At 39.8% G+C, this 27,841-nt stretch overlaps 1 protein-coding gene across 1 annotated transcript; it reads right to left on the reverse strand.

Moving 5' to 3' along the window:
- Positions 1–1,587: 1,587 nt before the first annotated feature.
- On the reverse strand, positions 1,588–27,346 carry cratb (carnitine O-acetyltransferase b). The gene is made up of 15 exons (XM_049602209.1): positions 26,999–27,346; positions 26,478–26,708; positions 24,994–25,112; positions 23,836–23,889; positions 20,585–20,750; positions 19,468–19,642; positions 17,558–17,648; positions 16,913–17,000; positions 16,717–16,817; positions 13,752–13,871; positions 8,422–8,544; positions 4,534–4,669; positions 4,368–4,430; positions 4,146–4,283; positions 1,588–2,571 (listed from the first exon to the last, which is right to left on the reverse strand). Exons 1-15 carry the CDS (start codon positions 27,047–27,049, stop codon positions 2,368–2,370), a joined length of 1,860 nt encoding a protein of 619 aa, XP_049458166.1. The 5' UTR covers positions 27,050–27,346; the 3' UTR covers positions 1,588–2,367.
- Between the last annotated feature and the right edge of the window lie 495 nt (positions 27,347–27,841).

The following is a 27,841-nucleotide window of genomic DNA, read 5'->3' on the forward strand; positions in this document are numbered from 1 at the left end:
CAGATACTAATTTTTCTAATCAAATCAGTTATAAACTATTTGTTGTATTGACAGTATTTTCTATTAATATTTTCAATCAGGGAAGTTACTTGCAGCTCTTTGTGCCCAGAGACCTATAATACAGACTTACATGAGGTCAGGGGCATAAATATAGATAGTGCAGACAGTGTCATTGCACTCGGGCCCATGTGGTGGGGGGCCCGCAGAGAGAGCGGGCCCTCCAACAATGTGTTGGGCAAAGAATGAGATCTTATGAGTGATTGCTGCTTTTGAAATATGTCTGTGTTCAAAGAAGAATTCTCATTAAATTAATAACAATGCAATATGCTATATATGCCCTCAAATATATATGCCTAAAATAGTCCACTGCACCTATAGTAAAAGTATGCTGCTACATATACTATACAATAACCATTAAAATTATTAATTTAAATGGACAATTTCTCATTTTATTTGGTATATTTTGTCATATACAGATATGTATTGATGATTGCTGGGTATGTTGCCACTGGGCATATGTGACACTATAGCGTGCACAGGGGCCCTTTGTAACTACCTTATGTCACTGTATGAAGTGTCTTTAACAAAACAAAAATAATGAAAAGATAATGTAAAATGGATCAAATAAAGAACTTTTATACATTATATATGACAGGGGAGGATGTGGTGCAAAACTAACAAATAATTTTTTTAACCACTGGGGAGAGACTCTTTTTCTGGCTTAGGTGGGGGACATGAAAGTTTGTTGTATTTTGTATTAATTTGAAATACCCTCTGAACCCCGAAACCTACTGGCAGGTTTGAAAGGCATGCTTTTTTTCTAAAAAAAAATCACCAAATTACCAATATATATCATAGACTCTTCATGTAAAATTCTGCTTCAGAGGCTTTTCCACCCTGACCAGGATACAGTTCTCTGATACAACAATGAATACTTTCTGTGACCATGTGTTAAGATATCAAACATTGTGCAACATATTGTCAACCAGCAGCTTCAGTTCAAGTGAATCTGTATCAGTAAATGTAAAGATAAATGCACATGTAATGACAGCGACAAGTCGACTGACTGAATGTGGAAAAACTGACATACTGTTAAAATTGCACTTATTTGTAAGACATCTCAGGCTGTTCAACTGTGTTGTACAAGGATGAACGTCTACAGAACGTACTTGTACTTCTTTACGCCAAAAAGGGAAAATATTGGAGCAAATGTTACATGTTACTTACAGGTTATTGTGCGATGGTTTTATTGGTCTGGCCCATCTGAGACTGAATTGGGCTGTATGTGGCCTGTGAATTAAAATGAGTTTGTTGTTTATGTAAACAGGGTTTTTGTAATCATTTCTCTTGTTACTACTGGCCATTAAAGTATCTTCTTTATGAAATTTCAATCTAAGTGATGCGAGACGAGTAAAAGATTAGCACAACTTCTTCCGGTTTACTGCATAGCTGAGATAGCTCACTGGTTTTTGCAGGGATGCTAAAACACACGCACACTAGGCAAAACAAACAGCTTCGTCTTTCCAAATCTCTCTCTCTCTCTCTCTCTCTCTTTCTCTTTCTCTGTCAAGGAATTTACACTGGGAGTCATATGATAGCAGGCTTTAATAACCAGGGGAGGGGAGAACAACACGTCCCAGCAAGGAGGGGGCCGACGTCTTTTTACTTTCATTTACCTTACAGTAAATACATACTGAAGTTCAGGTCGCTCGACTCAAAAGGAACAAAACCTGTCACTTCTTTACACTGTCACCATTAATAATCTGCTGTCTGGCTGATTATTAATGGTGACAGTGTAAAGAAGTGACAGCAGATTATTAATGGTGACAGTGTAAATAATCTGCTGTCTGGCTTTTGGTCCATTTCAAACTGAATTGTTAACCCAAAAAATGGTTTCCATACACACTTGATTAAACATTTGTCACTTTACTCTGATGGCATGGCTGCAACACATGTTGCTCAACAGAGGGTACTGGTTGTGTCATGGCTTGTAAAAGGAGTGCGTTGAGGCTAAACACAAATGATTTGGCTTGTTCTGATTAATAATGGAGTGTTAGGTTCTTTTTACATGCACCCCCTGTAGCATATATAATGCAGCTTGCTCAGCTCTTGCTAGAAAAAGGAAGCGATTTATTGCTTCATCAAAAGCTTTTTTAAAAAAAAAACAAACATCAGAAGCACCTCAAAGACACTGTGGTCAGTCCTCAAAAAGTTACTCAGATTAAACCGCCCAAGTGAAGCGTTGTATGCAAAACATCCAAAATAAGCCTCATCAAGACTTCTACAAAATGTTGTTTTAACAAAATCAGTGTTTTTTTTTTCCCCAGGTGTAGAAGAGTGGGTTTATCCCATCGGACAGCAGCAGCTCTACACAGTAGGCTGCAGGAGCTCCTGTAGCTGACACAAAGTGTTCTTAAGGGTGAGAGCTAGAGTCTCTGCATGCGTCTCCTCGCAGCAGTTGAAGGCGGTGATGGAGAAGTGGACGTGGTCTGCCTGGGGGTTGTAGCAAATGGCGTAACCGTCAGGAACGAGGGGTCCGAAACACATCACGCTGTCAGTGTTCGCAGGCACCTGAGGGAGCAAGAGAGGATCCACATGAGGTAATGTTTTAAAAGAGAGAAAGTTACAGTAGACTGACAGCCAGGCAAATGGGTGACAGTTGACAAATTGGGGTGCTTCTGCATCCAGCGTGAACCCGGCGTTAAATGCTGAGCCCAAGTTTTATAATGGTCCAGAAATCCCTGCTGTTTATTCTGGCATCATGTTGACTAACATATTGGTGACATCCTTAAGTAAACAAACATGCATAGGAACATAACAGGCAATATCGTACAATATATATGGACATGAAGTTGATAATTTTTGACAATTAAGACGTGTAAAAGAAAAAAAACTCATATCACAGATGGGTAGGAACAGTATGTTGTATCTGACATGATGAATGTTTTCAGCAGAACGGCATTCTTAGTAGCATTTTAATTGCCGGCTCCAAAAAATAGACCCAACTGTATCTCGGAATGAGTTTCCTGGGTCCGTTAAAGTGCAGGTACATCATTATGGACAGGTAAAGACCTCTACATCACATCAAAGCAGACAGGTAGATTATTTCTTTGTTGTAACAATGCTTCTTGGCAATGTATCTTAAATCGCTGGAAAGCCTGTTTATGTCCCTTTTAAATTGTGCCACATTTGTAAGGAACATGCATTTGTGGGATGAGCAGCAGAGCTGAGTATGTGGGTTGCGCCCATGAAAAATTTGCCAAATCTCTACCAATGTCAAACAGCTTTTTTTTTTTTTGCTGTTGCTACTGACTCTAGTTTTGAGCTTCTGGTACCCCAAGGTGCTGACAATCAGGTGCCTGATTCTTTTCATGGGTGCAACCCACATACTCAGTTCTGCTGCTCATCCCACAAATGCATGTTCCTTACAAATGTGGCACCACTTAAAGGGGAAATAAACAGGCTTTCCAACGGTATAAGATTTATTGCCAAGAAGCATTGTTACAACAAAGAAATAATCTACCAAACACAAATTTCCTTACTTTTTGTGCTTAGTTTATAAACTCATGTCCTTATTTTACTAATACTGATTGCACTGTATGTAAATTACACATCTAGACTGAAAAAAGTGTGAAAAAGCAAAATAAGGTGTAAGAGTTGACTTTGATCAAGCATGAAGAATCCAGAGTGAATCACCAGATGAATAAATCTCAAGCCATATACAGCAGCTAGCTACATTGTAAAGGGGGTAACAACACAAAATGTGATTTATATAATGAGGGCCATAAAATCCACATGAGCTCCTGCTGCTAAGAACATCATCAAAGCCAAATCAGCTGGTAGGTTTACAGTGGGTGAATCATACAACCTGACTGTCATCATTTGAAGAAAGCATAAGATTGGCAGCTGATTGCTGGAAACTCCCTGGTTGCATTTTGTTGGCAGTAAATGTGCCTCATTAAGAGAACATCACATGTTCCAGAACAGGAAACCTGCTGATGACCTTCCAAAAATTCCATTTTATATATTCGCAGCATGATAAAAGAAACAAAAACAAAATTCCCACTTCCTGCTGTGTCACAGGACTGTCAATATCTACTGTGCAACAAACCGACAAAGTCACACATACACACACAGACACACACCTGTCCTGTCCGCAGTTTCCAGTGTGTTGCAAGGCCGTAAGCTGTGTCCATGAAGATTTTGGGGATGCTCATTCCTTCCTCGATGGCCTGCAGTTTGAGCCCCAGCAGGTGGTGGTCTATGCCGTATCCTCTGAGTACCTGAACAGAGCAGAAAACACAACTATAAGAAAAGGGTTTATCAGTAAATCACAGATGACAGATGAAAGGTGATTTGTTATTTACCTGCTGAGTCAGAGCTGTGTAGGCATCAATGGCTTCTCTGAACAGCTGAATCTTTGCTTCCCGCTGAGAAATAAAACAATAAAACACGCTGCGATTATTTGTCCTCCCTATTACGTACATCATCTCAAACCAAACAAGCTTAAATCAATTCACCGGTGTTTCTCACCGATACAGACGGATCATCGAAGGCAAGGATGAACTTGAGTGTCTCATTTGTGGGCGAGCGGATATACTCGGTCCGTCCTCCTTGGAACATCCTCTGAGAGGCGATGTCGCAGGCAACACAGACCTCGTTGTGAACTCTAGAAAAAAAAGAACAAAAAGAAGTGAAATTAAAAAACACAAACCGATAATGTCAGTCTTCAGTCTTATTTGTTAATTCTCACCAATGTGAAAAGATTTAAGTAAGGGTTTGGTCTCCACTCTGAATACATTATTTTAATTATTTATTCATCAACTTCTTCACTACTGTAAATTCTTGAGGTGTAGTTCCCATAATGTTTTGGTGGATGTAAAGAGGAAGTGCTAAGTACTTTGACAGTACATTAATTTGCTCATGCTGCTAATTGGAGTGAGCTGCTAATTGGAGCCAGCCAGACAGCCTGCCTGCCTGCCTGCCTTGGAGTCAATAAATTGTTTTTTTTTTTCTTTTTTTTTTAGCTGATATTTGTTAATCTGTCACCATTAAAATTACGCTGAATTAGCTATTATCACTTCCTGTTTGCAGTGAGTGTACCCATGGATGAACAGATGAACTTTCACTAAATTACTTTAGCCTAATTACTTAGGCTCCCAAGTGGCATGGCTTCAGACTTGGTCAAATTAATTTTATACCCAGAAAATTTGCTAAATAGATCAATAATGTTAAGTAGAGCTGGTATTGATGTCTCCAGATTGGATATAAATACCAAAACATCATCCTCATACAGACTTATCTTGTGCTCATAATCAACCAGCAAACCCCGTATAGCAGGTGCCATCCTTATGGCCTCTGCCAACGGTTCAATGGCAATGGCAAACAAGAGGGGCGACAGGGGGCAGCCTTGCCTTGTTCCTCTATACAAAGGAAAACTGTCCGATTTAAGCCCATTAGTCAAAATAGCCGCCTGAGGACTATCATACAGAATTTTGTCCCACCTAATGAATTATCCCCGAGACCAAATTTGTTTAAAGCATAAAATAAATAAGCCCATTCTACCTGGTCAAAGGCTTTCTCAGCATCTAGAGAAAGCACTAGACCATCAATATCTATTTGCTGGAAAGCCTGAATTATATTGAGAAGGCGCCTAACATTGTTACGGGAGTTACGACCTTTTATAAAACCTGTTTCATCTTCTTTTATAATTTTAGGCAGGAGGTCTTCAAGCCGAGTAGCTAGGATTTTTGAAAGTATCTTCCGGTCCACATTAAGAAGAGCTATCGGTCTATAAGATGAACAGAATTCTGCGCACCTCCCCTTTTTCAGTATGAGAGAAATATTTGCTTCTCTTAGAGTCTGAGGTAATGTATTATGCAAAAAAGAATAATTAAACATGTCAAGTAATGGGTCTGCTAATAAATCACCAAATTCTTTATAGAATTCACTACCAAACCCATCAGATCCAGGGGCTTTTCCGTTTTTTAAGGTTTTTATAGCATTCAATACTTCCTCTCTGGAAATGGGAGCGTTAAGATTGGTTTGCTGCTCAGTAGATATAGTAGGCAAAATAAGCTGGGAAAAGAAATTCTCCATTAAGTCAAGTGCATCGCATGGTTGTTCAGATGCATACAGTCTGCAATAAAATTCTCTGAAGGTCTCATTTATGAACTTATTATCATATATGCGATTGTTCTGAGCATCACAAATGGCTGCTATAGATTGTGATTCAGATCTTTTTTTTAGTAAGGTACGCTAAATACTTTCCGGGTTTATTCCCATGTTCGTAAAATCTTTGTCTAGTAAATTTGTGTTTGGTCTCCTCTTCTTGTGTAAGGAGGTTATCGAAGGTTGATCTTACTGCAGATATTTCTCGCAATAAAGCAGGAGTTGGGGAGTTAACATAGGTTCTTTCTTTTGTTTTAAGTTCAGTCATTAACAAATTTTGCTTCCTCAGTTTTTCCCGCCGTTTGCTGGCTGAAAATGAAATAATAATCCCTCTAGTATATGCCTTAACAGTTTCCCACAGGAGAGCAGGGTTATCTGTTGACTGAGAGTTAATAGACAGAAAGTATCTAAACTCAGTATTAAAATAGGATACAAAGGTATGGTCCTTTAAAATAGTCGTATTCAGTCTCCAGTATTTTACCCTGTTTCCTATACCCTTAAGAGAGAGATCCAGCACTACATTGACATGGTCTGAGATGACAATACTGCCTATTACACAAGATAAAACTGAGTGTAAGGAGAGCCCAGGTAAAAAAAAAAATAATCGATCCTACTATGACATTTATGGGGTACAGAAAAAAAAGTGTACTCTTTATCCAAAGGATGAATTGTCCTCCATACATCAATAAATCCTAAATCTTCACATATAGAATTGAGTGATTTAGCTTGTGAAGAAAGAGGCAAAACTTTGTGTGGGAGTCTGTCAATAAGGGGATTCAGTATACAATTAAAATCTCCACCCACTATGGAAATATCTGAGCGAATCTCTGAGAAATCCAGGAATATTTTAGTTATAAAATCTGATGGGTGAGTAGGGGGGTAATAAATATTCAATATAGAAATAACCGTACCTTGTAGGACCCCCTTGATTATAACATATCTACCACTTTTGTCTTTAACACATTCTATCATTGAAAAAAGAAGATTCTTTCTCACAAGAATTGCCACCCCTCTACTTCTTGAAGTAAATGAGGAGAAAAATACCTGCTCAACCATACCCTGCCGTAATTTCAGATGTTCTACATCGTCCAAATGTGTTTCCTGTAGAAGCGCAATATCAATGTTTTCTTTTTTCAGAAAGGTGAGTATTTTCCTTCTTTTAATCAGACTATGGACCCCTCTTACATTCCATGTACACAAGCCTAGTTTATTACTTGTCATACCGTTTAAGTAAACCCTCTATATAGATATATGACTCACTAAAAGCAAAAATCTGAAACCGCTATTTCAATAAAAACAGTCACTGAGCTGGAAAAAAAACAAATCTGAACAGGAACTATTATACACAAACAAAAAAGCCCAAATACAATGGGGGCTATCCCTGCTACCTAACCTGCAGGGCTCTTTAAACCTCTTCCACACTACTCTCTCCGTACAAGCCTCATAATAAAAAAGAAAAAGAAACAGATCTGTCAATAATAAATGTATGAGGCTGCACCCTGTTCTCCCCTGACATTCACACATAGAATAAACAAAAACTTAAGTTTGCTCACGGCGGCCATAACTTGGTGTATAGACAAAATTGTCTGATCTGCATAAACATAAAATGTTATACGCACATATGCGCAGATGAGGAGCAATCAGAACATACTCACGTAATGTGTATGGATGAAATCAGATAATATGAAAGTTTACATGAAGTTATAGCTAGCTGACAGACATATCACTGGGAAGCAGTGTCCCCACGTCTCTGTTCCAGTGAATGTAGGAGCGCAGCCTGACATCCATCTTTAGGTTTAGAGAGAAAATAACATTTTCCATCATGTAAATACTAGGAGATTTTACTACTTATAAGTTGTGTTAACATTTGCACATATTAACTGTATTGTTGATCATTTATGATATGTTTTTTTATTGTATGTTTCACTTTTTACTCATTTATGAAGTGTATTTTTTCCTCTGAATACTTTGGTCAACCTTTGTTGTCTTTAACTGTGCTCTATGAATAATTTGACTTGTTCTTGGATTATTTTGTACATTATTTCTACTGTGTTTATTGTCCTGTGAGTGAGACAAATCACCTGCTCTGGAGGGACAATAAAGTTTATTCTACTCTGAGAGATGTGAAACTGGGCAGGCAGGATGAGGAAATTCAAAAATAGAAGACAAAAACAACGTGAGAGTCTCTGAAGGTGATTTTTCTCGTGATGCGAACAATAAGACAAAACTTTACGTTTCACTGTGTCTGACCTGTAGTAGGCGAGCTGCAGGGCCACCTGGATGAAGGAGTTTGGACTCAGGTTGTGCTGCTTGGGGAGATCCTTTCCAAACTTCTTGAAGTTAAACACGTTCACGTCGAGGTCGTTGATCAGTCTGCAGGAAATTTAAAAAAAGGTTATTATTTCAAAATGTATTCCACATTCAAGGTTCATTTAGCTAGCTTTTTCTGGAGCTTTTGTCCAAATCTCATGGCTTTCTTCTGTGAATAGAGGGTTTCATCACATCACACAAGTACACACGTAATGATAAATGCTGGCTGTAAATACATACACTACAAACTACAAACGTCAGCAGCGTGATAAGGCGCTAAGTATCTATTCTGCGCTGACGGCTGCACATTTGCTGTTTTTTTTTTTTCTAGTCACCTGAGTTGACTAATGTTAAACTGTGGGTAAAACGTTGCAGCTGCTAGTCAAAAATTACACAGCTATCCAATCTCAGTGAAAGAGGGGCAGGGCAAATGCCACAAAGACCAGTTGTCACATCTTACATGCACAAATACTGAAAAACAACAACAGAGGGGAAATATTAATATGCTGTAAAGATATATATATATATATATACATTACAGGCCAAAAGTTTGGACACACCTTCTCATTCAATGCGTTTTCTTCATTTTCATGACTATTTACATTGTAGATTCTCACTGAAGGCATCAAAACTATGAATGAACACATGTGGAGTTATGTACTTAACAAAAAAGGTGAAATAACTGAAAACATGTTTTATATTCTAGTTTCTTCAAAATAGCCACCCTTTGCTCTGATTACTGCTTTGCACACTCTTGACATTCTCTCCATGAGCTTCAAGAGGTAGTCACCTGAAATGGTTTCCACTTCACAGGTGTGCCTTATCAGGGTTAATTAGTGGAATTTCTTGCTTTATCAATGGGGTTGGGACCATCAGTTGTGTTGTGCAGAAGTCAGGTTAATACACAGCCGACAGCCCTATTGGACAACTGTTAAAATTCATATTATGGCAAGAACCAATCAGCTAACTAAAGAAAAACGAGTGGCCATCATTACTTTAAGAAATGAAGGTCAGTCAGTCCGTAAAATTGCAAAAACTTTAAATGTGTCCCCAAGTGGAGTCGCAAAAACCATCAAGCGCTACAACGAAACTGGCACACATGAGGACCGACCCAGGAAAGGAAGACCAAGAGTCACCTCTGCTTCTGAGGATAAGTTCATCCAGTCACCAGCCTCAGAAATCGCAAGTTAACAGCAGCTCAGATCAGAGACCAGATGAATGCCACACAGAGTTCTAGCAGCAGACCCATCTCTAGAACAACTGTTAAGAGGAGCCTGTGCGAATCAGGCCTTCATGGTCAAATAGCTGCTAGGAAACCACTGCTAAGGAGAGGCAACAAGCAGAAGAGATTTGTTTGGGCCAAGAAACACAAGGAATGGACATTAGACCAGTGGAAATCTGTGCTTTGGTCTGATGAGTCCAAATTTGAGATCTTTGGTTCCAACCGCCGTGTCTTTGTGAGACGCAGAAAAGGTGAACGGATGGATTCCACATGCCTGGTTCCCACTGTGAAGCATGGAGGAGGAGGTGTGATGGTGTGGGGGTGTTTTGCTGGTGACACTGTTGGGGATTTATTCAAAATTGAAGGCACACTGAACCAGCATGGCTACCACAGCATCTTGCAGCGACATGCCATCCCATCCGGTTTGCGTTTAGTTGGACGATCATTTATTTTTCAACAGGACAATGACCCCAAACACACCTCCAGGCTGTGTAAGGGCTATTTGACCAAGAAGGAGAGTGATGGAGTGCTGCGGCAGATGACCTGGCCTCCACAGTCACCGGACCTGAACCCAATCGAGATGGTTTGGGGTGAGCTGGACCGCAGAGTGAAGGCAAAGGGGCCAACAAGTGCTAAACACCTCTGGGAACTCCTTCAAGACTGTTGGAAAACCATTTCAGGTGACTACCTCTTGAAGCTCATGGAGAGAATGCCAAGAGTGTGCAAAGCAGTAATCAGAGCAAAGGGTGGCTATTTTGAAGAAACTAGAATATAAAACATGTTTTCAGTTATTTCACCTTTTTTGTTAAGTACATAACTCCACATGTGTTCATTCATAGTTTTGATGCCTTCAGTGAGAATCTACAATGTAAATAGTCATGAAAATAAAGAAAACGCATTGAATGAGAAGGTGTGTCCAAACTTTTGGCCTGTACTGTATATATATATATATATATATATATAAAAATCTATATTATATTTCCTCTCGTGTACCCACACAGACCAGCAGATCTCTCCTCTCTCCTTACGTACTCCGGCCTCCCCTTCATCCAGAGCATGTCCTGTACCTTGTGCTGAAATTTTTACCTCTGCAGATATTCAGTATCATAGCAACCAGACACAACCAAAGCGTCTCGGCTGAAGGTAGATTTACTACCTCACAGCTAAACGCCTCTGCGAACTTGTCAAGTTGCATTTACAATTTGACCATGTCTGGTCAGACTCATGTAGCCATGACAGTTTACAATGCTCTAGTTATGGATGTTACTGCAATAAGCACAGTGGGGGGCACCCAAGATTAGTGTCACTAATTCAGTATCTGACCAAATGTCTCGCCTACTGCTCATAAGTCACGGTGTTGAGTAATGGCCAGAAAACATTATGATGTCACAGTGAAGCTGACCTTTGACCTTATGGATACAAAATGTCATCACTTCATTATTTTATCCTATTAAACATTTGTGTGAAATTTTGTCACAGTTAGTGCATGAATTCTTGAAATTGGAAATGAAATGGCCATAAACATGAGCCCCTTTTACACTGCCAGATTTTCAGCAAATGTTGGGCCGTTTTGCCGGCAAGCTGCGAGCGTTTATACACACAGAGCCAGATTGGTGAGTTGATCCCAGGTGCCCAGTTTTCCGCCTCGTAGGGTAGACATATTGGCAGAACCCTTTTAGTTTAAAAGACCGAGGTGGCCTTCCGCAGCGGGAGGGGCTGTTGATGACTTGTGAGAGGAACTGTTGATGACATCGCACGTGCTACCCACTGACGGTGGATAAACAGGAAACAGCTGATAGCAGGAATTAGCGAGCAGCTAGTAGCAAGAGGGAAACGCAAACCTGACAGACACTGTAAAGATGAGCAACTGGGGAGACAAGGAATAGCGCACCCTCCTTGTCCTCGCAAACGAAGAGGTTATTAACCATCAGATAACGGGGACCATGAAGAATGGGCCGACTTATGAGAGAATCGCAGAAGGACAGACCAGCCGCGGCTTCCCTCCCACGTCACTGTTTATCACATGCTGAGATGCAAGTTTTGTTACTTGCTCACGCTCCCCATTGCCCCGAAAAAGGCGCATTCTGTATAAACAAAAGTAGGTAGGCGGCATTTTAGTCCTGCTAGATCTGAGTGCTGCTTTTGACACTGTCGATCATGAGATCCTTTCACAGAGACTAGAGGACTGGGTGGGCATCTCTGGCACTGCCCTAAATTGGTTGAAGTCCTATCTAGAAGACAGGAAGTACTTTGTTGAAATTGGTAACTGTGTCTCAGACCACATGGCCTTGACCTGTGGGGTGCCCCAAGGGTCAATCCTGGGACCCCTTCTGTTCAATCTCTACATGCTGCCTTTAGGCCAGTTAATACAAAGTAATAATGTGTCCTACCACAATTATGCAGACGACACTCAGATCTATGTCTCACTGACAGCAGGTGAATATGGACCAGTGGATTCACTCTGTCACTGCATCCAACAGGTCAGTGTGTGGATGCAAAACAACTTTCTCCAGCTAAATTCAGACAAGACTGAAGTCATCGTATTTGGTCCACTGAAACAAAGAGAAAGTGTCAGCAGTCACCTCCAGTCTCTCTCTCTAAAACCTACAAATCAGGGTAGAAATCTCGGGTAATAATGGACTCAGACTTGAACTTTAACAGCCACATCAAATCAATAACATCAGCAGCTTTTTACCATCTAAAAAACATTGCCAAAATCAAAGGTATAGTGTCTAAGCCTGACTTGGAGAGACTTATCCATGCATTTGTCTCTAGTAGGTTAGACTACTGTAACGGCCTGCTCACTGGCCTCTCCAAACGGGCTGTAAGACAGCTGCAGTACATCCAGAATACTGCTGCTCGGGTCCTGACCAGAACCAGGAAGTACGAGCACATTAGTCCTGTGCTCAGGTCTCTACACTGGCTTCCTGTGACTCAGAGAATAGACTTTAAAGCAGCTCAGCTTGTGTACAAGTCTCTCCACGGCCTAGCACCAAAGTACATCTCTGACATGTTAGTGCCATATGAACCATCTCGGACTCTGAGGACCTCAGGGACTGGCCTCCTGCTGGTGCCCAGAGTCAGGACTAAACATGGGGAATCAGGATTCCAGTTTTATGCAGCTAAAATCTGGAACAGTCTTTCTGAAGATGTGAGACAGGCCTCTACTCTGACAATGTTCAAATCTAGGCTCAAAACAGCTCTATTTCACTGTGCATATGACTGAAAGGATCTTATCTTATCTGCACTCTTCTCTTTTAAAGTTCATTTTATAATGATTATTTATGTTTTTATTTTGTATTGTGATTTTAATGCATTTTCTTGTTCTGTAAAGCACTTTGAATTACTTTGTGTACGAATTGTGTTCTACAAATAAACTTGCCTTGCCTTGCCTTTTGCCGCACTCCCCGATTTTGTTTTTATACTGCCAATGCTGAAAGAAGACTGATTGGGCTTTCCTGCAAATTTGCACAATTCATATCTAAAAAGGGCTATGTTTTGTGATCTTTGACCACTAACATGAAGTGGAAATTTGTGCAAAATTTGACGAAATTTCCTCCAGGTGTTCTTGAGATATTGCATTCCTTGAGACTGGGGCCCATTCTCATGAACCAAGGATGTACGTACAGATGGATGGCCAGACGAATAACCCAAATGTTTAACACAAACGCTGCGCCTCCAAAGCTCTTTAAAGCGTTCCCAGCCAGCCATTTCCTGAGGAACGCCTGGTGTTTTCAGCTGAGAAAAAACTATATAATCACAGTGCATAAAGGTCTGTGGAGAAGGCCTGAATCACAATAACGACTTCTACAAAGTCATTCATGCCAAAGACAGGCTTTTTGTTTTGTCAAGGTTACATTCACACAGAGGAGATAAATATGTTTACACTCCCGTGGCCAGGTTCATTAAAGGTTGGTTAGATTCTAAGGCAAAAGCAAACATGTAGCTTACACTGGGCAGCCAGGCCATTCTTCTCTTATCATGACGAGTGCTCTTTAGAGACTCTACCTTTACACTTAAACACCAGGAGAATGAGTGAGAGGCTTACATATCCAGGTTCTGCTTGGCGTTCTCTATGTCCCTCTTTATCTCTCGGTCTATGTGAAAGTAAAGCTTCTTTGGCATCGGTAGAGGGATCAGCGGCGCTCTCTTTGGGTCTGGTTTCTCACTGCAGTCAAGAAAACACAAAATCATTTCCCATCATGTTATAATGAAACAAAAAAATGTAACAAAAGCATCTGCCAAATGAATGTGGAAACTTGACAGGTAAACTTATGAGTGTCTCACTGCACACAGAGCATCGGTCTGTGTCAGTCTCAAAAGGCAAAGACAAGGTAAATATAGAGGTCACTGTAACAATGAAGATTTATGATAGAGTTTAACAGAGTATGGCTCTGGACACAATTAAAGCCTTCAGACAAGTGAACATTACATTCATGTCAGCAGAGTCTAAATTTAACCTGCTCCACTTTGGTTGCCCTGCTACTGGCTACTAAAAAACAAAACAAGACGAAGAGATTGTGAGAGTCTTAACCGGCCCTGCACGTTGTAAGTACACACACACAGACAAGCAAAGTTATAAACTCATCTCTGTATTCTGGTAACAATCAGGGCTTAGTAGTTAAAGCAGAGTTTGGCTTTAGCAGTACATTCTTGGCAATTTAACAGAACTGTCATGTATATTAAAAGTGTCCAGATCTGACTGGAGTCAAGGAAAGGAAAAGAAAATCCAAACAACAAGGGGAAAGCTGCAAACAGAAAATAATGAAATGCTAGGAATAATTTTTACAAATAAAAGATAAAAATTCTCATACAAATTTGTCCCAGCTAAATTGAAATAAATTAGGTGTACACTGAGAGGCTCATCAAACAGATTTAGGAGAACACTTGGTCTTTTTTCATGGTGGTAGGTAAATTACAGTTCCCCAATACTGACTTCTTAGCCCCCCCACCCCCACCCTTTTTTTTTTTTTTTACATTTAATGCCACTGGTTAAAAAAAAAAAAAAAAAAAAAAGCTTGCTGCACCTTCTTATTGTTGCCAGGCAACCAACCCATCATGTCCTTACACTAACCTTCCTTCCTCCCTGTGTAATCAGTCTATCTTTTTTTCCCCATAGTAATTAGTCTCGATGATGGCCGTTTCCAGGTATATTTTAGTATGACTTGGAGGGAAGTTTGACAACCTGCTGTCTATCGTCTGGCCGTATAGCTCTGGGTATCCAGAAACCGCTACTACCAGTTTCTTGTTGTCGAGACCATCACAGAGGGCCCATGTCTGAAATCATCAGATTGAACGAAGGGAAAAAAATATGACGAAAAAGAGATGAAGCATTTTTCTGCACTGAGTTCGAGTTCAACTCAAGGAGTTCAGAGCGCTTTGGCAAAAACACCAGGCGCCTATTGCGCAGAAACGTGAGGCATGTCGCAATGCAAAAACCAAGAGCAAAAAGCGTCATTCTTATAAAAAACAATTACATAAAGGCACCTCCAGCTGCTAAAATGCTTTCTGTGTGATCGGGGGCTAAGACTACTCTTCAACCATGTTACAGTACTGTTTCTCTTGTTTCCTCTTGTGTAAGTGGGGTATGTACATAAATATGTATTCATACATTGTCTCTGTTTTAGGAAATGTTAGCTAAATGTTAGCTTAAAGCCTCAGTGAGTAAAAATGGTGAGTAACAGTGACATCAGCGGTCAAATTCTAGATTGCAGGGCTCACTCGCGCTCATTCGCTCACCCCAGCTAGGTTCTTGTTTGTTGGTTGGTTTGGCGTAGTTACGGCCAACAGTAACCTGTACTGTTCAGTAATAAACGGTGGTTTGCCGAATAACTGCCTCATCCTTTCCACACGTCCTGGCGGGCGCTACAATATGTTATAGCCTACCAGTGAGATATAGGTTATCTGTGAGATATAACGTTATGTTAGGAGTGTTTTATTTCTAATTGTTGTGGTAACACGAGCAAACATTAGCACATGTTTTATGTGATAGTCACGGCACAGTGTGGCAAATATAGGTTGGTACAATTATAATATATGCGTCTCCAGAGTGTTCTTCCACAGGAGTTCTTTCCACCTGGAATAAGCAACGCCGATATTCACTCGCATTTTGTCCCGTCCTCGCTTATCTGATCTTATTCTTTTATTTGGTGGCGTTGTTTCCCTCTTACAGGGCAAAACATATGTGTGGTTCTCCATTTAAAGTGCGACAGAATCATAAAAGAACAGAGCAGGTTCACGCAGAAGCGCCCCGGATTGATCTTCACCTTCTCTGTCTCCAGTGACGCGTTCTAGGTAAACGTGAAAGGCGAAGCGAGTATATCCCTTTTGGCCGCTGTATTCAAATACGGCGACACAAGAGGGCAGCCTCCAGCAGACCGCGCCCTGCCTGTGTATATATAGAGAAATCATTCTAAGCCTATGAGAAAGCTTCCATTTGTATGTGAATTGCATTACACTTTAGTAAATATATATTTATGAAAGTAATAGTTGATATTTGCTAATAAACAACCTCGTAAATGACACATTGTAACTTTAAGTATACATTATGTATTATTAAGTATGGTATTGTTCATTTTCTCCCTTAACTTAAATTTTTAATTTTTTGCTCTAAATTGTATTTTTATTTTTTATTATTTTTATTTTTGTGTAATAATAATAATAATACACTTTTTATTGTTTTTTTTACTTAATCTTTCATTATCACTATTCTATTATCATGTATAGAGTTATTGCCTATACATATTTTTATCTGGAAATGGATATTGAAACTTAGACACTGCCCTAAAGATTTCAGTAAACAAAACTGTGAGAAAAAAAAGTCCATGCACAGTTTATATGCTGTGGGATATACAGAGACAGGAACATGTGGTGTCCTTGTATATAAATGCTGTTACATTTTCCTCCTTATAAGTAAACTAATTCTCACTGAATCCAGCTAAAGTCATGTGTTTGAAGTGTCTCAGAAACACCATAGTGCATCAGGATATGATGAGGCCTCTCCTTTATCTCACCAGTACTCGAGGATGTGGTGTAGCAGTGTTGCGATGGGTGGACCCTCCGCTGTAGCTGGTTCGTACAGAAGACCCCAGGAGCCGTCCTCGCCCACCACGAACTACTCAAACAAACATACAGAAAACAGTTAGCGGCTGTAAAGACTGTATCAGTTAGTCTTTCCCTTTTTAATAGATGAATGTTGCTGCTGCTCACCTGCAGTGTTTTATCAAACCAGCGGTTGCCGCTGTTGGAGAACGTCCCGCCTCCGTGCAGAATCTGCGCTGCCTTACGGCTGGCATACCTGTCAGTCAACAATGGAACAAACAAATCAGCACACTAACAAACATAATAATCAAATGACAAGTGGTTAATACGATTACTCAAGTAGTGCATTTCCATTGTGTACTACTTTATACTTCTACTTCACTACATATCAGAAGGAAATATTGTTACTCCACAACATTTCTTTGACACATGTAGTTACTTTTTACATAAAATAACATATGATAAGCTGTTGATATGATGCAGTACTATAATATCTAAATACTTCTTCCAACACTGCAAAATTATTTAAGATAGACATTAAAAATCTGAGTGTCTAAGAGTCTGCCAATACAAAGCTGCCAACAAGCAGCAACTACGCTGACGTCAGATGGAGGAAGTGACAAATGCACGTTGTTGCTTAAGAACCAAATGTCAACAGATAGCACAATGATATCTGAACACACACTCACAGGATTGCGTAACGTATTTAGCAAACACAGAAATACCTGAGTGTGGATTTTGAGACATAGAATGGAGACAAAGAATTAGAGTAGGAAGCGTGTGTTTGTGTGTGTGAGAGATGTGCATGCGTACTTTTCATCAGATATCCTCATGACCGGAGAATCCAGACACAAGGAGAAAAGTCCCGTCTCTATCATCCGTACTGATTCCTTGTTTAGTTTATCTGAGTCACAGAGAGAAGAAACAACAACAGGGTGTCTACAGTTATCAGGGACTTAAATTACATGGTTTTTACGGCCTTGTCAAGATCATTTTTAACCAAATTTCACACTGAATTTTGTATGAAATGGAAAAAAAAAAAGATAAAATGTTGAAGGCAATTTAGAGTTCACAATTCAAATATAAGAACATTTAATGACTTTAAAGGCCTATTATTTGAACAAAAAACAAACAAAAACAATTTAAGACAGTTCAGACTTTTTAGTGACCTGCAGTCACCCTGAAAAAGGGGGAAAAAAATAAATAAAAACATAAAAGCAAACCACATATTTAAGATTTTAGGATCCAATTAAGCCATGTCTCATAGAAAATTATCATTGTGTCAAAAAACCTACAAGCGTTGACTACATTTATCTTACTTAAAAGTCTTGTTGTGGTCCTATGTTGGCCTGAAGCATGTCTTTCCTAACATTTACATACTTTTCAATAATAGCATTGCTGATATTAGCCAGTTCATATAAATCACACACACTGTGCAACACTTCTGACCAAAGCATACCATAAGTTTCAGACTGATATCCAGCTCATTTCAGCGTGGTGCAAGCAAACTATTTTAGATGCCTACAACATGCTTGAGGTAGGTAATCAATCCACCACAGTGATCAATAAATCAGCATTCTTTGTGCATTCCTTTCAGTGGAGCTGTCGATGCAGAGAAGAGAATTTTGAAAACTCTTCGCTGATGGTGCATTTAGGGAAGCTCCGACATCCAAGATCTAAACTCACAAGCTATGCTGTTGTGAATATCACACTCTGAAGACAGTGTGCAGTGAGCCCAGCGTGAACATGAAGAAAATTATTTGATGTGTAACTGGTTGGTTTTTTTGCATTCAACATGTTTCTGTTTGGCAGCTGCAGTTCACATCTATGTCCCTCCAGACTTGTATAATAGTGAAGACTTTGAGGGGATTTAAACGTATACTATGCAGAATTGTTGGTTATACAGGTAATACAGCCCTGACCTCACCTGAGCGCTGCGGGGCTACACGCCTATACACACGTCCTGAACACAGAGAAAAGTTAAGAGCCCAGGGCAGAGGGCGGAGTCTCTGCAGATAAATACAACATCACACCCTTCTACTAAGTCATAAGTGATGATTTGAGAGGCATTACTTCTGTATGAGTACATACATTGTTTTTTTTGTTTTTTTTATATAGGAAAATCCTGCATAGTATATCTTTAATAAAAGGTATAGTTTTTGGCAAAATGAAAGTTATCACTCTATCAGCAGGCATGTATGTCATCCAGAGTCCTGCACCGGGTCTGGTAACCCTCAAATAAGCTGTCTAACAGGTCGAAAATATATTTACATTCATGTGTATGGGCACAGGTAAAAATGTTTAAAACGTAGGGGGCAGCAGGTGAGGAAAAAAAGTACCCAAGCTGACCGTGTGGACACTGAGCAGCTTCTGCCTGATCTGTATCATGTAGCAGACTGATAAAATATGTTGAGGGTGTTTGACAAAGTATCACTCCAGAGCTGAGAATCAGCCGACCTGACTCAGACTTATCCGACTTATCTTTGTGTCACTTTGCATTTCGTCAACATGTGGAAGCTGACTGAATGAGGGCTTTGCATATCTGAACAGGACAGTATATTACGCAAACTGGCGTAATGGCAAAACCGTGTGTCTAATCAGTGGTCAAGTCGCAAGCCGCTTGGAGATAATTATGGGTAATGGGTTGGTTCTGGTACTGAGCTTTGCGGGTGCGGGTTTGCAAAACTGGACCTGTTGAAGACCCTAACATCTCTGTGATTTACCTCTCAGCAGCCGGTTGTAGGCTGCTCCCCAGGTGTGACGGTGCTCGCTGGTCAGGATGCCCATTGGCTCTTTATCCGTCTTCCAGGACTGAGACCTGATCCTCAGCAGCTGGCTGTGGATCTGACTCTCCGTCATCCGAGAGCCGTCGCTGTTGTAAACCTCCAGCTGGAAGAACTGGAAGAATTTGGCACGAGGAGATCATCTTTGTTACGTCTGTCCTCTCTGGATGATTTGATGAGAGAAAGCTTTCTGTGTTGGTTTGGTGTCACCTGACCTAAACTGTCCCCCACACAGTGCGTTGTGTTTCCTGCTTATGTGCTTTTCTCAGATAGAGTCTCTCAGGGTGTGTTGTGTTCACAGTCAGCATATTTGTAGAGATTCATAAGTCACTGGGGGTTTTCTCTTTCACAATCACCTCCCACACCGACATATGCACCACTGCTGCTGCTAACTCAAACTGAACACTAGGTGATCTGCTGACACTTTTCAGACACAATTAGCAACTATTGTGATATACTATTAAGACAAAACAAGCTATTTTTAAGATGTCAATTCAAGCTTAGGGAAACTGTGTTACTAAGATAAATTCATTAACGCAGTATTTGCAGTCTTACTTGGGTCCAGGGCTGCAACAACTAGTTGATTATCTGCTGCTTTTCTCTAGTTTTTTTCACTACTTATTGACACTGTATAGACCAAGCAACTGATCAGTAAAATAACAGGCAGAATAATCAATTATTAAAATACCATTATTATAATTTTTATCTGATATGATGACAAGCAAGGGTCAAATAAAGGTGAAGCGCATATAGAAGTCTGTGAGGTTTATCTTCAGTTAAAATTGATCAGATTTGTTTTGACCTACTGTCAGAGAGAAGAAAAAAAAATCTGTCCAATGACAGAGCTTCTTGTGACTTCTGTTCTCAAAGCATGGTGTGTCTGGTTTAGTTCTTTAGAAACCAATAAACAGGTAGCACAGTAAAAAAGAAAGAAAAAAAAAACATAGGTGTGACTGCACAAGACTCAACATGCCAGCAATGTTGTATAACTTGCAGTTCTACAAGGAAAAGAAAAAAAACAGATCTGACACCTTCATCTGTTGTCAGCACATCCCACCTGGTAGTTCCTGACGACGGTGATGTGAGTCGGCGTGCGTCGGGAGCGGCCATAGTGGGCGACGTAGTCGTGTTTGGGGCCAGGGATCCTGCAGGAGGAGAAGAGGAGCGGATAGAGCTCCATGCACAGAGGCTTCCCTCGCATGTACTCCACCGGCAGCTGGCCGCTGAGAGAGAGAAGCACACAGATGATATGCCTTAATGTTAATATTCAATTATCTATTATTATGTCGTTTTTTTGTCAAATAAATGTAGATAATGTAATTCTTGCATGTTTTCACCGTGAACGCATAATTTAAAAATGTGGAGAATTCTTGATGAATTGAAGTTAATGGGGGAAGTACTGAGTGTACAACTGGATGAATGAGACTTGGACTACACTGCATGAGTCATGTGAGAGTTTGTAAACGGATGTTGTGATATGGATTGGCTGTTGTGAAATGTGATTCCCTATGGCCCGATTCATCAAGGATTTTCTCCATTTTTTGGATTCTTTATTCACTGTGGAGGCATGTGAGAAAAAAACTTTTAACAATTCAGTTTTACACAGGGTGAGTAATTAATATACAAATGCTTATTTGGGCGGTGAAGTTTTCTTTTAAGTAGAGTTCTTGAGTAAAAGGACTGTCAGAGTAAATGTAAATACATTGCTGATGGTCATATTATTGTATTATTATTACTGAAAGAAGTATTTAATGTTGTAATTGTTAGAGGTGCAGGTGATTTTAACTTTTTTATACTGTTGACCAGTTACAGCTACAGTTGGTAACTCTGAAAAGAAATATCTGGAATCAGTACTTTAAGGTTTAGAATCAGACCGTGGTGCAGCCGATCATGTCAGATTTGTGGTCAGGCTGTCCAACCAGGCAGCGCTGATCAAATGCAAATCAAGACTCTGTCACTGCATTGCCTATTTCTCATCTAAAATGTTTTCAGAAACACATTTTAGTGTACAGTTTAGCTGTAAACAGAGAAAGCTTGTGACAAGCTCATTAAGCACTGCCCACCGGCCGGAGCAAACTTTCTCATTTTACAGCTAAACAGTACACTAAAATGTGTTTCTGAAAACATCTGAGGTGAGAAATAGGCAATGCAGTAAAATAATTTTGTTTCATATTTGATCAGCGCTGCCTAGTTTGACGGTTTGACCGCAGTTCAGGAGCTGCTGACATTTTAAACTTATGTTTGACTGTTACTGTTTTGTAAGTAAAATCTCATTCTGCAAAGTAACACTAGCTTTAAAATACATCTAGTAGCATAAACAGAAATATATTTTCCTCTATAACTTAGTGGAGAAGAAGCATTCAAGTAAATGTAATTAGTTACATTCAGATACTGTTGTATGTGCATGTGGTGGAACAGACTGTTCAGATGTCTGGCTATGCTGTAAACAGACTGAAGACCTTTATATAGTTATAGCTGTATATGTCACCCAGGGTAAAAAGAGCATACGTAACAGAGACGTTTCAGTAGTGAGCGGCTGGCTTTGCACAGATACTGTTACAGTGTTGGCAAATACATTCAGACACAGATTTAGATGCCAACCAGGCGAAAGGATAAAGCACTAAAAAAGAAGCTAGTGAAAGTGACTGTAAAACAAGTTACTGTCGCATGTGAACAAAGGCTGACAACAGTTCATAGTTAATAACTGCGTCTAATGACTGCAGCAGATAATTACAAGCAGCTGGTTTCATTTGCTTGTTTACAAGATGTTTAGTACATTTACTTGAGGACTATATTTAGGCACATATTTTAGGTATTTTACATGGGTATTTTCATTTTATGGCACTTTATACTTTCTAGTACACTATATTTCAGAGTGAAATATTGTACTATTTATTCCATTACCTTATCCGACTTTTGTTGTTACTAGTTATTTTCCATATTTTTGCAGAATATTTTTGATATGAAACACGTGATGAGACTCTGGAACACGATGGCTTGTTCAGTCAAAACAAAATCTCTCTGTTATCAAGTGATTTCTGCCTGAAATTGAGATTTATTTACTTTTACTTTGAACCCGTTTCTAAAATTAAGTTAATTTAAATAGATTTAGTTTACTTTGCAGGATTGTCGCTTACTGTTTGCAAAAACGCTAACCAGCAAAAGTGGAAATAAAAGCCAACCTTAGATTCACTCTCATTTGGTTTTTCGCTTCTCTATATTTCTGTATTTTTTTTTTTTTTTTTTGCTGCTGTGTCTCTTGGATGCCTGCTGCTTGTGGAACCCTGTCACTACCTTTTAATAAAGCCTCGACCTCTCCTGAGCGCTGTGGGGGTACATGCCCATAAATCTCTGCAGAGTCTCTGCAGAAAAATACAACGCCAGGCACTTCTAGTGGGTCATAAGTGATGACTGAGAGGAATTACTCATGCTGGAGTCTATACATTGTTTTTTATGAATATCCTGCGTAGTATATCTTTAAGACTCAAATCCCCCTGAAGACTCAATTTCTAGAAAGTGGCTAAACCCAGGACCACCAACTTTGGAAGATTGGTAAGGAATAGACTTTCTCTTTCAGGATCCAAAAGAACCATTTCTATCAAAGTTGGCATGAATGTATTACATTTATAACCCAAATACAAGCAGACTCTGTATGATTCAACTTTCCTCTTCTTGATGGGAACAGTAGAAATGTAAGCTCCCTCAGTTCTAATGCATATAGTAAATATCTTTACAGGGTGTGTAATGGGGATACGTCAAAAAGCTAAACACAAAAATTGCTGACAGATTTAGGTGGAAGTACAGATATGTTTGTGGGCTGTATAGATGTGAGATGCGGGTGAATGTATGTGTGTATGTGTATAGATAGATGTGTTAAACTGGTACATGGGGAAGGGTACACATGAGGTGAAGATGGAAGAGTGAAAGATTTACACTCCATAAAATTGCTTTCTCCCCATAAAAACAATCTTTTGGAAGTTAATTATAGACAGAATTTTCTTTCACAGCAGTTAAAATCAGCTCAACATCTACCAACTACAACAAAGCCACTCATACATTTATACATAAATGACAATAATCCTGTAACTGTAACACTATAAAATGGGTGACTTAAGTAATATGACAAATACTGTTATTATTTCAAGTACATTTTGCTGATAATTCATCTGCACTTTCACCTAAGTAGAATTCGAAATGGACTTTTACACTGTGGTATTACTACTTTTACTGATGTAAGTAGTCTGAGTACTTCTTTCACCACTGTTCTTGTATAATCAACTGCTTTATTAATGTGACAGTCAGACTTACGTGTTGATTTTGGCCTTGAAGTCCAGAACGGCTGCGATCAGTTTGGATGCAAACCTGAGTGAACACAAACATGTTGTTTTATTATGTGCTTCACTTTTCAGCATGCACAGGTGGACATTCATCACTATACAACACAAACGGTTCATATTCATTAACATCTGCAACAGGTGTCAAATTATACATAAAGCAGTGAATCATCACAGTGGTGACCTGCAAGAGTCTCAGAGACATGACCACACTTTGAGCTTGATAACAAATCATTTTCTCTTTTCATATAGGTATCTTTATCTACACTTGAAAGCTGCAGAGTTCCCTCACAGAGGAGTAGGTAATCAGGTTATAAGGTCGTAATGATAACAGAGGGTTATAAAAACAAACAGGTGTGTGTATTAGGATCAGGTTTAAGGCCAACATCCTGACCGAGTGTCGTCACTGGAAACAAAGACACAGCACTAAAATACACACGGATTTCGTCTACTTGGACGTGTTTAACTAACACTTAAATACAAATGATCAACTTTAATCATCTTCACTTGATCATGACCCTGATAATGAAATTAGCTGACTAATCAAATCAGCTTAAAGGGACAGTTCACCCCAAAATCAAAAATACATGTTTTTCGTCTTACCTGCTATTTATCAACCTAGATTGTTTTGGTGTGAGTGTTGGAGATATCAGAGCCTTTGTACACGGGACGCCTGCCCCTGCACTAAGTCACCGATGCCCTGAAGCAATGTCTCTTTCCAGAGATCATGACCCAGTTACTCAAGATAATCCACAGACCTTGTGAGCAGTTTCACGTAGGAACCATTTTCTTTCTACCATAGTACATCCACCAACCATATCACTACACAGGGGAAGGAACTGTTGAGTTGCTCAAATGTATTTTTTCGTGCTTTGAGCACCACATGTTGAGTGCCATCTAGTTCCATTATATACATATATATATATATATATAAAAAAAACAGACATTTCTACGGCCGATATATATCTCAACACACAGCAACTCACACCGAAACAATCTAGACTGATAAACAGCACTACAGGTAAGAGGAAAACTATAATTTTTTTAATTTTGGTTGTCATTAAAGCAGCTGCTTGTTTCCCCTCTGCTGCACCAGTGTTGCTGTAGTGTGTACATGCTGTTGCTGACTCACACTAGCTGGCTCTTCCAGCCATTATAATCTCTCCTGGGCAGAGAGATGGCTGGGTTCGAGTGCACGGGCAGCGGCTGTCTGCTCTCCAAGTATGCCCATTGCGTCCACCAGGGTGAGATCTATACACACACACACACACACACACACACACAATGATATTCAATAAACATATACACATGTAACATTTGGTTTCAGAAAGACTGATTTTAAATGACAACTTTAAAACTTTTATACTGTAGGAATTTATGGTGTCTTGTGGGTCCATGCGGGCTGGGTCGAGTTATATGTATAAGGCAATAATAAAAACTTTGTTCATTCACTGTAAACACTTATCTACTATAAGAACGTTGTGTTTTCAGCTCCATTTATTCATTTACTAGTTAGCAAAACATCTCCGAAATGTATTAAAGGTTTACATGAAGCCGGGTGGAAATTGGTCCAGCAACAACATGTTATTTAAAAAATAGGGATTATTGTGCTCTACATTTTCTCATAAATTACTGCATTTACATGAATAAAATAAAAGTATTACACGTGTCCCAGGTAGAGTTATTATAGCTTTGTATTTGTCATTATTTTTTATTTGTATGTCTTTTTTAATCTTTGTTTTTTAGTCCAGTTCAGTTTCACTGTAGTCTGTATTGTTTTAAAAATATTTAGTTTTTGTTTAGTTTTTTAGTTTTCAGGTTTTAGGTTTAGTTTTTGTTATAATACAGGGGGTATTTGTCAGGGGCAAGATTTAATATGTTCAGAACAGATATTAAAATACAAACATAACACTTTGTGAAGGGAACTGACCCACAGTCATGTAGACACCCCAGTCTCAAGAAACAGATGCACCAACATAGTTTATTTAATTATAATAACCTTGGTCCCAGGACTGTACACATGTGCATTTTAATGTAAATCAGGATGATAATGCTTTAATATATTTATGTATATAAAACATTTTTAAACACATTTTTCAAAATTACTTCCTGTATATTCCCTCGCTTTTCTGAACTGATGTTTTACCTTTTCACTGGACGTATTTTATGCTTTTTAAATGTTATTCTGTTGCTCTTGTATATAATTAAATCTTTGCTTACAAACCTGACAGTTTATAATACATTTTTTAGTGTTGCAATGCTCTTATTGTGCAGCTTTACTGAGTTTTGTTAAGACTTTCTGATTTTCTTTTGAAGCCTTTTTCCTTTATCTAATACCAATAACAGTACAACAACTTAAATGTACTTATTGTACATCATTTTCAGTCTTTTGGAGTCAGAGTTTACTTTTTTTCAGAGTTGGGGAGCAAGCACAGGGAGCAGGCAGTGTTTTGTTTTTTAGCACCACTGCTTTGGCCTGACATGTTGACATAAAATATTACCACTACACCCACCTATGGGTACCTTGAACACACCACAGCAGCTCCATCTGTGCTGTCATAAAACACACCCATATCCGTGTCTAACATCTGTCACAGTTCCCACACTGACACTGACCCAGTTCTTGGTGAGTCTGGCTCTCTTCTCCAGCCCGTCCTGCAACCGCGAGCCGAGGCCTCCTGGCCTGCCGAACTCCTGCACCATCCTGCGGGTGTGACTGAGCTCCTCCGGGGGCAGCAAGGGCTCCAGGGCAGTCAGGTAACCCTGCAGGGTCTGGGCCAGAGGCGGCACAGGCTGTGGGGGCACGGTTGAGGAGGAGGAGAAACACAGCTCCTGCCTCAACGAAACCTGGAGAGAGACGGAGAGAAATGTGTTTGTTTATTACACACATACACAAACTAAAACATTTCAAATGTAACCACAGTGCGGGTGCAGTAACTCTGCATGTCAGCACAGTGCCACAGCAGGGCACGACTAGGGCGTATCAAAAAATAGGAAGTGTGCAAGATATGATTGTGGCAACATTATTAGCTGCCTCTTGCTCGTCTAACAGCCGCGCTGCCATAATAACTGCTCTGTATGAAGGGATATAATCCAACACGTCCACACTACAGCTCTAGTAACAGAAAACGGCTCACCCGACACAGCCATGCCCTGCAGGTTCCTGCTTGAAATTTCCTGAAAATCATGTCTCCTTAACTCAGAAATCTACGCTGTGGTGCATCTGTGTTTCAACTAGCAACTTTAGCCTTGTGTTGTGCTAACTTTCTGAGCCAGATCGCCAAAAGAAGGAGAAGGCGGCCCTCCTGCTACGTCTTCTTCATGGTGGATGTAGAGTCCTCGTAGCTCGATGGATCCTAGTTTGAAAACATCAGTGCACGAAGGGAACGTCAACTCCCTCCGTGTTTTGTTCCTTTAGCCTGAGAGCATGCAAACATTCACGTCCTTAGTTGAGCTCTACTGACGCTGCAAGCCTGCACACGTGTTGACGTAAAAATGTCTCTGTAAACAGCTACGTCGTCACTGAGCTGCCAAACGCCACGTGCAGTACCGCGTCTCTCCACAGAGTGGAGCTGTTTTACCTCAAACTTCTTGGTTTGTGGCTCTGTTTGTGGAGGAAGTATTCAGCAGTGTTGGGATGTCAACGGATGTAACTACTTTACATGAGTATTTTCATCATATGCTACTTCATACTTCTACTCCACTACATCTCAGAGGTACATACTGAATTTTTACCCCACAAGGTAACATTTTGTCCGACAGCTTAGGTTACTTTTCAGATTACAATTTGTTATGCCCTTTCTGTCCAGTGAAAACTATGCATCCCCAGATGTGTTGATTTTTTGTATTCTCTTATGAGTTGAGAAAATGGTCCTACTGTTAAAGCTGCATCCTCACAAAACTGAAACTGGGCCGATATTTACTGACACCATAAAAAGTTGACTTTTTAGAGACACAGGGTTCTCACAGGACAGCGGAAC

This window comes from Epinephelus fuscoguttatus, linkage group LG17, assembly GCF_011397635.1.
Source record: "Epinephelus fuscoguttatus linkage group LG17, E.fuscoguttatus.final_Chr_v1".
Taxonomy (NCBI): domain Eukaryota; kingdom Metazoa; phylum Chordata; class Actinopteri; order Perciformes; family Serranidae; genus Epinephelus; species Epinephelus fuscoguttatus.